The 13,494-nt window shown below is 46.7% G+C and overlaps 1 protein-coding gene across 1 annotated transcript in view; it reads left to right on the top strand.

The window, feature by feature from the left end:
- LOC144163187 (uncharacterized) overlaps nucleotides 1-4,109 on the top strand; it is an 87,576-nt gene extending 83,467 nt beyond the window's left edge. Inside the window, exon 18 of the mRNA XM_077694018.1 lies at nucleotides 1,048-4,109. Within this exon, the coding sequence (XP_077550144.1) occupies nucleotides 1,048-1,481 (434 nt within the window). The 3' untranslated portion in view covers nucleotides 1,482-4,109. The remainder of the gene's footprint in view (nucleotides 1-1,047) is intronic.
- Nucleotides 4,110-13,494: the final 9,385 nt, after the last annotated feature.

Genomic DNA, 13,494 nt, shown 5'->3' with positions numbered 1-13,494 from the left:
ATGAAGCTTCTAAAGAATACCTGACAAATAGATCCTTTTGGAACTTTAACTTTATAATAACAAAACAAATTTGATCTTCACAGCAATATTGTTGCGTTCTTGCAGCCAGAGGCAACTTTTCAGCGTGTTCATGAGCCATGCCAAGGACAAGTGCGACGTGCCTGCCCGGTACATGACGGAACGCTCGCCGAAGCGCGGCTCGACAATACAGTGACGCCAGATTTCCTCCCTCTAGTACATCTTAGTATAAAACTCTTGTTGTAGCTATCGGCAGACTGTTTCAGTAGCAGCAATAAACGCATTCGATAGCCACTTCGATAGAAAATTGCAGCAAAGCAAAGAAAAAGGACCCATCTCCCCTCGAGGGGGACTCGAGTAAATGCGTCGCATAGGGGGTGGGTGTATTGCGTTAACGTTTAGTGTTTGGGGAGTTGGTGGTAGTGAATGCGTTGTATCAGCAGCTTCTTGTAGTTTGAATGAGTCAAGGATATAAGGCGCGTTCGTAGCCTTTCATTCTGTGTGGTTTTGTGGCGCAGTGGGAAGAGCACCATGTACCTCGCGTTCCGCCTACAGGTAGTGAATGCGTTGTATCAGCAGCTTCTTGACGTAGTTTGAATGAGTCAAGGATATAAGGCGCGTTTGTAGCCTTCCATTCTGTGTCGGCGTTGTGGCGCAGTGGGTAGAGCACCATGCACCTTGCGTTCCGCCCGCAGGGTCGTGGGATCGAAACCAGGCGCCGGTAAGTATTATTTTTTTATATAGTGTAGGGGGAGGGGTGCGGACCTGTTGAGAGCGAGGAGGGTAGCGTGATGCGGGAGAGGAGGAATGGGTGAGAGGGCGCGCCTGCGCGCTGAGCGGTTGCGGATGCACGGCGGACGCTACATGTGAGTTAAAGAAATGCTCTGCATTTAAAATCTAGAAGGCGTATTTGCGGCGTCAGGCAGATCACTCAGTACCGCTCTGTGTTGGCGACACCTGTAAGTTTCGTAGTGCTTCCAGTCACGCAGAAAAGAGTACGTTCAACTAAGGTGTGCTTATTTAATGCAGCTCGGCCTTGGCAGGCGTGTGCCGTCTACTGCAAGATCAACAACGGTCCCTGGTACACGCCCCGAACTGAGCTGAACGACCTTGGGGGATCCTTCTTCCCGGACGGTAGCTGGTGCCACAACGACGGCCGCAGGGACTTCTACTGCCAGAACCACGTGTGCCAACCAGAGCCCTCTGTCGCCGAGTCGTCCAAAGGCCGCTCGCTGTGGCTACAGGACGTAGACGTCGAGCCGCGGCTTGGGAACGCTCGGCCACTGGCATCGCTGCGGGCTTCCCCGTCACCCGTCTATGAGGCAGCGTTCATTTACGAGGGCGATGCCTCGGGACCAGTGGGTATCGTGCAGACGACCCATGAAGGCGCCGGTTTTGATGACGTGGACGATCACGAGTACGCAGACAAAGATTACGTCACACTGCCGGGAACGTCCAGCTGACACCAATACGGTGTTGTTTAGGGTGAGCTTGAACGTTGCTAAGACAACTTAATGCAACAGCCACACTAAAATCTTAGGATGGTGAAGACTTGCGACCAAATATTGCGATTGCGGCAAATGGTTACTACTGCTTCAAGTGGCTACTAGAGGTTATAAGAGCGTTCCCTCTGAGCCTTCGGTGCCGGAGAAAAAACATGGCCAAGTGGCGGAGAAAAGACATGGTCATCAGAAGTTACCTGCGAGAACTTTCTTGCCGCGTTCCAGAGCTATGCATAACCGCGTACGTCGTGGAATTCTTTAATGATTGAGCGTTTTCTGGACCATGCGAGCTGTTTCCACTAGCTACTGCCCTTAAAATATACGTACTGGTACGCGCTTTCGAGGGAGAGGAGATGAAACTTCATGGCGTTGTACACAGACAGCAAGGGAATTCTTTCTCGTCTGCAGGTGACACGCCAATGGCAGACAACACTAGCGGTTAAACACGGTTTGGTTTAGCATATCGAAAGCAGCCCCGAGTAAGATTGGTTTTCCCAATGAATAGCTCTGTTAGGCACTCGACTCATAACCGCGTGCCCAAAAAGTGGCGCGGATTTTGATTTAGGGAAGCCTTTGAATTGCGGGAATGTCGATTGGCAGAACAAGGGAAAACATTGCCGCACATTATAGTAACGTCTTTCCCTAGTTGTGATCGCGCGTCCGTCACCAGTCAAGGTCACCTTCCATACACCATGCCCTGACGTGCATTCTGCACTAAGCAATTTCAGCTGATCCTAAATGTTGAAAAGTCCATCTTCGCCAATAGAAAATATTGTTGTCTAGAAGACAAACTTCTTCTCGTTAATCTTGAGCTTTTTCTTCGTAATGCTCGGGAACACGAGGTCTAGGATCAATCGGACGTCAGAAGAATTTATTAGCCTTCTGTACTCGCGGTGTCTACTTAGGATCAATTGGAACTATTTGAAAGTGGTAGTTGCAGCCTCTTTTAAAGGAAGCCTGCTGATTCCTTCAACTAAATTAGACAACAAACTTTTTTCAGAGGCCTCGCAGCGCCAGTTGCCTCTTCAGGGCCCCATATGTGCTCAATAGCGTATATGACTGCATCTTAAATATAATTATCGCCGGGGAAAAAAGGGCAATCGCTGCACATGTTGTGGGCAAGATTTTGAGGCTTGTATGTTCCAGCGATGCCCATGCCACTTGGCGCCTACAGTCTCGGTAGGAAAAGGAACTCACGATTGCAGCTCAGATACAAGAAGGTCAGTTTCATAATTTGTGTTGGTCGAGGTTTCCCGGTAGCGCGTTGCAATTTCCACCTCTTGCCCTGTCATTGTTGGCATGGCAACAATCCCCCACGGGGTTTCATAACCAGATAGGGCACGCGTCTTATTTAGAGCACCAACGACACGAAAAGTAATTATACAACGGCTTATCAACAGCGGTGCGCGCTGCTGCTAGAATGTACCGGTGCAGCCACTCAATGAATCACTGCCGCCCCACCTCTCAAACTTTCAACATCTCAACAGGAAGAAACAGCAGCATCAAGAGTCACATACTCTTACCACTTTCAACTTACAAATCACAAGAAAGACTCGAGGGGTTAACCGCAAGTCTATCCGAAGAGAAAACGCAAACTGGCCTTTTTCCGAAGCGGCTGCCCACCAACGTCAGAGCTGTGTCGGCCGGATCGGCCAGAAAGGCTTTGTCAATCCGACCGTCGTTCTGTGCGTTTGTAAGTGCGCCTGTTCGTAGCCTAGGACCGCAGTTGGTTTAGGGCGAGTTCCAGAGAGCCATTCCCTTTCTCCACACATAGTTCTCTGAACATTCACTCGCGTATTGTATTTGTATGCTCCAGGCAGGGATGAGGGCAGGGGTCGGGGAGACAGGGCGCGTCTTTTTCGGGTTTACCAGCGATCCACTCTTCTTGATACGATCCCATGCTGTTTTTGCTGCGTTGCCTGGCTTCCCCCAAAAGTTCTCTCAACCGCCACAAGTCATCGCACTGAAGCTCATTTCGATAACGATCGTGTGAGCAGCCATTTTCCCGGCCTTTGAAGCTTAGCGTTGACACCCTGTCGCAGAGAAGCTGGCGTGGTCGGTGGTATTGACTATGCGGGAAAAATCCTCAGGCGCCATTTTGCGGTGCCAACTGAAACACCTTGGATCGTAATGCGCTGTTGTAGCAGTTGCGGAAAGTTTTCACCGCTAGGGAAGCCGCTAGGCGGTACGATGACGTCAGCGCAAGGGCATATCGCGCCGTAGCGGTGGACCTCTCTTGATACACGCGTGATGGATGCGCTTGCATGTGTCGGTGCCGGGTGCATTACAGTCTCCTTCATCGCCGAGTAAGATAACGCTCTCGCGTTACACGCTCAAAGGTGGAGCTTAAACGCCCTACATGATTTTGTCCTTGAGCTTCACAATGAAGATTGCTTGTATGGAAGGGACTGGACGTTGATGTGACAACAAGGACGTATAAAGTGCACCGGGAGAAATAAGGGCCGGTTCGTGTATGGTGGGTGAGACGAGGGTGCCTAAGTTAATCTAGTCTGCTTTGATAAAAGCGCATATCACCCACTTTGTTTCTTTTTATATGCACATTGTAAATAAACAAGTTCATGTGTCGTTCCCTCCCTGTTGTTCTTTTCCCGGAAAATCCAAGAAAACGTACACGACTCACGTTGGTAAAAGTGTTTTGGATGTTACGTTGATGAAGGCCAGTCCACTGACCGATTCGTAAGCTAACGTCGTTGTTGGTTCTGAAGAAGGCAAGCCGTCTTTTCGAAACGTTAGCACTGGACTAAGGCATATGTCTGAACTGTTATATACGTAAGTGTAATATTAAGACCATCAGTCAGAAAACTTGCGAATGAAGAATGGCACACAGACACCTTCATTGCTGACACTACTACATTGAAGAAGTGTATCATTCGTCCTCTCTGCAACACCCCAGTCATGCTCATATTTTTGCCTTCAAATGAACAGCCCAATTCTGCCGCTTTTGAACATGTCGGGGGTATCCTCTTACTTAAAGGTGCAACTAGTGACATAGCACGCATGCTATCGTTATCTGGAGGGGAAGCAGCTCTCGAATACAGAAGACAAAATTACGATAAGATGCTTGGTACTTCCTAAGAATGGTAAGTGGAGTGCCTAGTTGTACCTTCTGTTGATCATGCTGTTGAAATTTCTGTTGATCTTTTGTGGCCGCAGCTGTCACCATTTCCCCAGCCCCCTGGACAGTAAGACCGCTCCGGAGCCCGTACTTCTCGCTGGCCATTGCCAGAAGCCTACTGATTGCCCCCGTCCTCACCTCTCATGGCGGCTCGTATTGCATTTTCGGAAGCGGCCTACCTTCATCCCGCGTCGCTCTTTCCCTTTCTTGGCGTACGCTCTTTGCTCGAATCAGAGCGCTCAGCGGTCATGTTTTGGCCCGCGTGTGAATTTGGTTCCGATCGCCATCTGATAAACAGCACACACTGAGACCTTGGTTTTCCAATGTCCCGGCTACAAAACGCCTCTTGCCAGCGGCGGCCATGTTGACATCATTCGTGTGGCATCATTGATATATTGACATTATTCGTTTTGAGCAGTTTTGCCTGGGGAAGTGAAAGCTAAAGACGCCTGCGTGCGCATCATTTAGGTGCACGCCAAAGGTCAGGTGGTCTAAAGTGATCAGTCGCTTCCCGGTAGGAGTGCCTGATGGGCAAGGTGTTATGACGCTGGGTAAAACCCAAAATCGAACTTCTATTACTGATGATACGGTTTGTAAGAGTCAACATTTCTTAGCGCACAGGTTTCCTTGGGCAGATTTGAGACCAAAGCTCACAAAACACGAGTGCACAAGCAAAAATTACAACCTACTTATTAAAAAAAATTCACCTCGAATTGTTTTAGGCGAATAACTAAAAACCCACGCGAAAAACGACGCTGGAGAGAGGCGAGATAAAAGCAGAATAAAAGCATTAGGCAGAGAAAACGACTGCGTCATGCCGATTCCAGCGGCGCCAAACAATAAAAAGAAGCAGAACGAACATACGCTGTCTGGGATAGAAAAAAAGGGCGTCGAGGAGAGGCTAAATAAAAGAGGAACAAGAACAAGCGATCGTGATTGAGGGCCTTCGTCGCATTGTCGCCAGCTGCGTTAATCCCACAACTCCTCCCTGTCGTTTGAGACAAGCGCGCCGAAGCCGACTAAACTATGGATGCTACGCACTATACATAACAATTTTCAAATGAGAATTTTCTGCCCACAATTTTTTTTGTCCACCGGGAATTGTGAATTTAATTAGATTTCAAGATTCCCCCGCTTTCAGTCACTGTCTCTGGTGCCTTCGTGGGCAGAAGAGCAAGAAATCAAAGCTCCCTTTTTAAGAGAAGATGGTTAAAAACTCCCACCTCCCCTCGCGGGAACCCCTGTGTAGATGCGACGCATAGGGGGTTCACGTTGCAGCGTTAGACAGCCGAGGAACGGCGCTGAAACGATGGAGCGGAGCGGCGCAGGCACCGCGTTTTATAGCGCGCATAACGGTGAGGGGACGCGCCGGCGCCAGTGCGTCTTCCGCGGCTATGACGCAACACAATCCAACACAATCCACTTTAATCCAATCCGATTCAATCCAAGCCAAGTCAAGCCAATCCAATCGAATCCAATCCAATGCCCCTCGCGAGAGAGTGTTCGGCTATCGGAGAGGAGAGGGTGTGAGCGGCGGAGAGCGCAGCTGGCGCGGCGAGGAGAATGGGGGAGGGGCGGACGCCGACGACGCCGGATGCAGGGACAAGGCGAGTGAATGAGATGCAGTCGCATCTAAAAGCGAAACTTTCTCCCATGCTACCTGAGTGCAAGTAAAAGTCCAAAATCTAAACAGCTTCGACCATGGCGGAAGGGGGGAATCAGAGAGACGTCGGCATCATAATGCGAGGCACACACGTTCCATTCCCACCACTGAAAGCGTTTTCTTTTAAAGACGATAGTCTTTCTTGGGCTACTTAAACGCAGAAATTTTGGTCTGTCTGTCTGTGACTAGATTCAGCCACCAGGCCAAAGTGAAGCAGAAATTGCGCAGTAGTCTTATATACTCGCATCCAAATGTAAACGTCCAAGTCCGGTGTCAGTGTTCATACTTGTCAACATTGTTGAACAAGAACAACAAATTACAACAAGGCAACAGATCAATACATAAGTGATATTTGCAGTCTCCATTTCTTTAAAAAGGCATGTATACTTGGTTTTTGCGATAGCAAATGAAATACTTCATCAACGGCAAAAAACCGCCGCCTGCGGTTGCCAGCGCTACCTCCTGGCGGCATTTAGGAAATCAAACGGCAATAGCAACGAAAGGTTCCAACAGATGGGATCCACGTTCCGCTTGGAACGCTCGGGAAGTAGGGCAACGTGGTTCTATAAACGTTGTAGTAGGGTGCCTCAATTCACGCGCGTCTTCGCCGTACGGCAGCGCTGGCATCGAGACACCCGACTTGGAGCAGCGAAACGCTATAAATTTAAATTGACTGGAGCAAACCTCCAGCGTGTTATCTCGGGAGGAATGAGACGGGAGAGGAACATTAGGAGAGGTGAGCGGGAAACAGAAAAAAGGCATTTACGTGGCTGGGGCGCCAGTCGACTATCGTCTTCCGGCGACATTTTCAACGAAAGAAGCAGATACGCGGCCATTTTTTCGCTTTTTTTTTAAAAGACGATAGTCTTTCTTGGGCTACTTGAACCCAAAAATTTTGGCCTGTCTGTATGTCTGTCTGTCCGTCTGTCTGTCTGTCTGTGACTCGATTCAGCCACCCGGCCAAATCAAAACAATGCCTGCGCAATACTCTTATATAGTCACAGCTAAATGTGCCCGTCTAAGTCCGATGTAATGTTCATACTTGTCAATATTGTTGAAGAACAACAAGACATTACGCATATATAAGACAACAAATTAATACAGAAGTGATATTTGCAGCGTTCCTTTATAAAAAATCGTACATGTTTGATTTTGCCGAGATTAAAAACTTCATCAAATGAAGAAAAAAATATCACTTCGCCGTCGCCTGCTGTCGCCCGCGCCATATAGCTTCTGGCGGCATTTGAATAAATCAAGTGGCAAGAGTTACGAAAGGTTCCACTAGCTAGGTTCCACGTTCTGCTTGGAACACACGTGGACTAGGGAACGCGGTTCTATAAACGTTGAAGTAGGGCGCTTCGATTCACACGCGTCTTCGCCGTACGGCAGCGTTGGCATCGAGACAGTCGGTTGGGAGCAGTGGAACGCGGGAAATTTGAAATTATTTAAGCAAACCTTTGGTGCATTTACCATGGAAGGAGCGCGACGCCACAGGAACAACATGAGAGGTGAGCTGGAAAGCGAAGGGAGGCATTTACTTGGCAAAGGTCGATAAAGACTATCGTATTTTGACGACATTTGCAACGAAAGGAGCAGATCCGCAGCCAATTTTTCTTCTGAAGCGCTTGATATGCCCTTGTGCAAACCCAACGTGCAAGACGGCCGTCCTGCATTGCGTTTCGGGCGTAATGATGAACGGCACCGGTGAGGCGAAGACGACGTCAGTGGGGAATTAAATGCTTCGTTTATCATCATCATCATCATCGTTCTGTGAAACCCATTGTGTAAAGTTGGCTTTCCTGCCGTGCGTTCTCCTCCGCCATCGATGCCATCAATGAGGGGTAGAAAACTTCGCTTTAAAAAATTTACCCCCGGTCCCACCCGTTCCGTCTTATTTTTCCCCGCACATCGGCGTGCGTACGTATGTGCGCACAAACACACCGACGAGGCATACATACTCCATTAGGAAACGTCCTTATCCAGCTCAATGTTCCCGCCTAGTCCAATGGACGTTGAAAACCTACTGCATGTTTGCGCTGGGGCATCAAAAATATTGAAGCCGTTCCACTCAATGTGAAAGCTGTCGGAAATGCAGAGCAGTGATTCACCATAATGGACTGCAGCGCCGTTATCCGCTCACTGTTACCACCAAATGCAATTCCAATTTCCCGCCTTCGCAGTGCTCGCGCGCCCCCTGCGTGAAACTGTGCCAGCGGGAGTTCTGTTTTTTTTTTTTTGTGCTTGCTTTACTTTGGTATGCTGGAGCTGTTTTGAGTCATTTCGAAAGCGTAATTTTTTTCGTGCAGGGCTGGAGCCTCTCTGCGTCATTTCGAGCGCTCCATTTTTTTCTTGAGCGGCTGGAGCCTTTCTGCGTCATTTCGAACGCGTCATTTTGTTCTTCCGCGGCTGGAGCCTTTCTGCGTCATTTCGAACGCGCCACTTTTTTCTTGCGCGGCCGCTTTTTTCGCTTACGTAAAAACCAACACAACGAGCGTTCCTAACTAAATGAACGCGGGGGCTGCTGGTTATATTCACAGATTTTGCCTGCCATGTTCCTGCAGTTTTCTTTGAGCTAAACAACGGGAAGATGCATGACAAGCACCAGCGAATCACGAGGTTGTAACAGTTACGACTATTTAAACCGCGTGGTTTTCGAAGCCTTAGCGTGACTCCCTAAAGACGGTACACCAGGCTCTATTTGAGTCCGTTATGTCGCTGCGCCGCCTGATTCCGGCAGTCGCTTGACATCGACCCTTACAGCGAGCTACGACGACAAAGCGAGCCCATAAAGTTCTCTGCACTTAAAAATACTAAAGAATGATGTGACACGCTGCTAGAATGACACAGTTGCAAGAACCGCTACCCTCAAACACGACACAGCGGGCCTTTTTTAGATTTTTTCCGAAAGAGGGGCATTGGGGTGTCATCGCGAAGTCGGCTGAGAAAGACGTTTTTCTGTGCGGCACGAATCTATTGTTGACGCGTACGGGTCGAGTTTTGACATCTTCTCGTATGTTCGGTTGAAATCACCCGCCAATAAGCCCTCGTTTGTTGCCCCAAAAGAAAGTATTTCTATTCCATCTGCAAGTTCATTCATCGGCGTCGCGAACCGGTGAGATATTTAAAAGTGCAAGTGGGAATGGGGAACCCACTTTGACGAATCGAAGTTTGAATTTGAATTTTACGGACTTCAGAAAGACTGCTTTTTATAAATATAAATTTGAAGCTAAATTTTATCACCCTACCAAGTTTCGTGAAACGCAGATAAAAATGCTAGTAACTATTCTTTCCCCATCATGAACGGCGGTACGAATGGAAATGGCACAAAATTTAAACCGTTTTCTACACCTGCGCGTCCACAAAGACCGTTAACAACATTGTTCACGGTATTCAGGGCAACAGCCTTCAGGGAAAAACTTCTGCGAAGCCCGTAGAGAGAAGGAACGGAAATGGATTACCGAAATTTTACGATTCAATTTTTGTTTCGTCAAAGTTTCGTTTTGACCCTTTATTCCGAAGGTGATCCTTAAACGGCCTGTTTTCATACATGTACCAAGCAGCCATCTATTTGTAACCTCAGTACAGATTACCCAGACGGTTTCGCTAACATAGTAACGCTGGTAATCCCGGGCCACCACAGAGCAAGTAGTAGAACACGTCATAGTGTGCAGTCTTTGCCAAAATTTTCTAAGGCACGCCATAGGTATTTGTTGAATATTTTATATTAAACATTTTCTGACGGTAGGAAAAAGGTTGCGTTTTCTAGCGTTCTGGCATAAACCCTTTCAGTCCTACCGGAGAGGGAAGCTTAATTTTGAATTCTTTCTGCCTTATTCTGACAAGGCCTAGAAAATTTTGACGAAGCCATGCGTGAGCACGCAGATGAAAAAGGTCATGTTAAAATATTCTGGGCCACAAAGGATTCCAAAGAAGATTCTTAACTCACGGGTGCGGGTGAAATATTCCGTGACATAAATTAGGCGAATGCCTTTTTCCTTACTGCTGGCACAAAGTATTTCGGTTGAACTAGAGTTGTGAGCTGATGCTTCTATCACTATTTGGCCAGAAACTTTTCAAGTGGCCTGAGAGCTTTTAACAAAGACTGCACACTCCTTGCCACCCTTTATGATAACGGTGCTGTCCTATTATCTATAGAACAAAAGTAACGCCGCACGGCATAGCGCTATTTGTTTCGCTTAAGTATTCCCTGGCAGCAAGTAATTACACGACGTTAGGCTTCGGAAGCCATTGTTCAAACCGGCGACGAGTAAATACAACCTCTTATGCTTTCATAGCCCTTGTTCAAGCTCCTATGGGGGAGTGTTCGCAACGACGATATTTCATCTCTGCGTCTCACTTTGTTTAGTCGCTCGAGTTCTCTTCGCTGATTCAGGGGCTAATCTATAATTCACGTCATGACAGTAGGCATCCCAACCAGTTGAAACTTTAAAGTGAACATTAGTCTTCAAAAACACCATCACGCCACTGTTTTTTTTTCTTTCTCTGTGTGTCGCATCTATATCAACTGTTTTGTACATACTCTCTTTGTTTCGTGAGTCCTGTGGCAAAATGGCGCAATAAAAAACAGCAATCGTTTTTTTCTTCCATTCCCTCTTCTCACCCTCCTCTTCTTCTTCTTCTTCTTCTTCTTCTTCTTCTTCTTCTTCTTCTTCTTCTTCTTCTTCTTCTCCTCTTTTCCTTTTCTTTTCCTTTCCTTTTTCCCTTCTTTTTCTTTCTTCTTCTTCTTCTTCTTCTTCTTCTTCTTCTTCTTCTTCTCTTTTCCTTTTCTTTTCCTTTCCTTTTTCTCTTCTTTTTCTTTCTTCTTCTTCTTCTTCTTCTTCTTCTTCTTCTTCTTCTTCTTCTTCTTCTTCTTCTTCTTCTTCTCCTCCTCTTTTCCTTTTCTTTTCCTTTCCTTTTTCCCTTCTTTTTCTTTCTTCTTCTTCTTCTTCTTCTTCTTCTTCTTCTTCTTCTTCTTCTTCTCTTTTCCTTTTCTTTTCCTTTCCTTTTTCTCTTCTTTTTCTTTCTTCTTCTTCTTCTTCTTCTTCTTCTTCTTTCGTCCTAGTCTCCTTCTCCTCCTCCTCCACCTCCTCCTCCTTCTGCTGCTCTCCCTCCTCACCATCATCATAATCGTCAACACCATCATAGTCGTCATCATCATCACAGTCGTTGTCATCATGATCCCGTTAACGTTCGAAGCGTAACAAAAAATAAAAAACCCACTCAAATTCTTTCAACCACTACTGTTGTGTCCTATCCAATTTGTTTTTTGTGCTGTATATCATCATCCCATCCGTTCACCCAGATCACGGAAAACGGTGTATAAAATTGCGCACTGCGTGAAAACACAGCACCAAGGTCTATCCATGGCTAAGCAATGAGCAGCTCGTAATGCCAAACTAAATGCATCGATGTGGTTACCCAAATTGCAACTATTTTCTGTGTGTATGCGACATTTACAGACTGTTCTGACAATGTAGTCAATTAAAATAATAATGAAACGATTAAAACGTGTCTCCGTGGGGTATTGTGAAAGTTGGAAAAGTTCTTTAGCCGGCTGGCTTGGCGAACCAGTATTGCGGGGAAATCGCAGACGAAATTTGTTCGTGTAGACCTTCTCCTAGAAAAGAAAAAGAGAGAGCTGAAAAAAAGCACCGTATTTCGCTTCGTCATCACTACGACGTGTGTTTTTATTTTGCTACCTGTTGATCGACGTTGTTGCTGTACTTTACGAGCTTTAACGTTGGCTAAAACGTTCCAAGCCAAGTGTATTACGAAGCAAAATGAAATCTGCTCTTTTAACAATTATGATGGTGATTCCCATGGTGACACGGATTTTGAGCCAGCCGCACTTACTCTAGAGCCAGATTCTATTCTAGTATACGCAAGAAACTTGCTTTTGACGCGGACGCAACTCAGCGTTCCTTCCCAATATTCACCCCGGATGACGACGAAAGAAACGTGCCCCCATCAGAACAATCACAGAGGCGTTCCTTCGTTGTACTGTGACCACTAATGATTCTTCGGCGCCATCTTTATTCAAGCTCATCCAGAGACGAAATTCGATCTTTAACTTTTCCGCATTACTTCACTTTTACGCCCGTCGTCACGACAGCGTAAGGTCAGAAACTAATCCCGCTATGAATTTTTCTTTAACTGCGAAGTTTCTGAGTAAGCTGTATAGCTTTCCTTTGTAGCCGTATGGCTGTATTCAGGTGGATTTCAAACTTTCCTTCGCAGAAATTTACTCCACTTTGGGTATTTCCCCTAAATCTGGTCGATTAAATTCAAGCAAGAACGATTTGCTGTGTCGATGAATACGCTTGATCACAGCGTTTCATACTAATATGTACTAGAGGGGAATCAGTCGCCACAGCCTAGGCGAGGCGCGTTTCAGCGAGTGTGCCGTCATGAACCGGGTTTCACGTTCCACTTTTCCTTTGCATGGCTCATGAACAGGCTGAAAAGTGATATGTGGCTGCAAAAAAATCCTCAATATTACTGTAAAAGATTACTTAAAGTCGCTTGAATCAATTTGAAAGTGGGCAATCACAAGATTTATTTGCCAAGAATTTTTCGCGAAGCTTCGTTCAAGACGAACATGAGAGAAATGTTACTTTTTTGTTCATTTCGGATTGAGGAGCAAAATGAAGTCATTTGGAAAGCCAAGTAAAAGTAGGGAGGAACGCTTCCAGCTGCTATGGTAGTACCCACGACGGCACCGATTGCAGCGGAAGATTTCCCTCTAGCAATCAGGTGATCGAAAAAAAAAATTGGCTCGAATACACGCTGTGAAGGTGTATTCGAGCATATCATCTTGCCACTGTAATTCCAAACTGGCGCTGTGGGTATCACGATAAATAAATAAATTATAAATAAATAAATGAAGGTGGTTGGAAAGGAAAGCTGTAAACGACACCCACAACAATTACCCATGCGACGTCACTCGAATTCCCACACGTGGCTCTACAAAGAGTGAAACCAGAGATAGGGATACAAAAGCTTTTATTAAATATATGCATGCAGGCCTGCATAGTCCTCACATTCCAGAGGACCTCTGGTGACGTCTTCAAGCCGCTGCCTGATGTACGCCGCCAGTTGCCTTCGCTCTTCGGTGGGGCTTGTTGCGGTCAGCCATCCTTTGTTGAGTGCGTTTGTAGTGTTGTGTATGGTTGCGC

The sequence above is a fragment of the Haemaphysalis longicornis genome, unplaced genomic scaffold (genome assembly GCF_048455015.1).
Source record: "Haemaphysalis longicornis isolate Haplotype H1 unplaced genomic scaffold, Haemaphysalis longicornis Haplotype H1 scaffold_12, whole genome shotgun sequence".
Lineage (NCBI taxonomy): Eukaryota > Metazoa > Arthropoda > Arachnida > Ixodida > Ixodidae > Haemaphysalis > Haemaphysalis longicornis.
The sequence above is the reverse complement of the archived record's forward strand: the minus strand, read 5'-3'. Positions and strand labels throughout refer to the sequence as shown.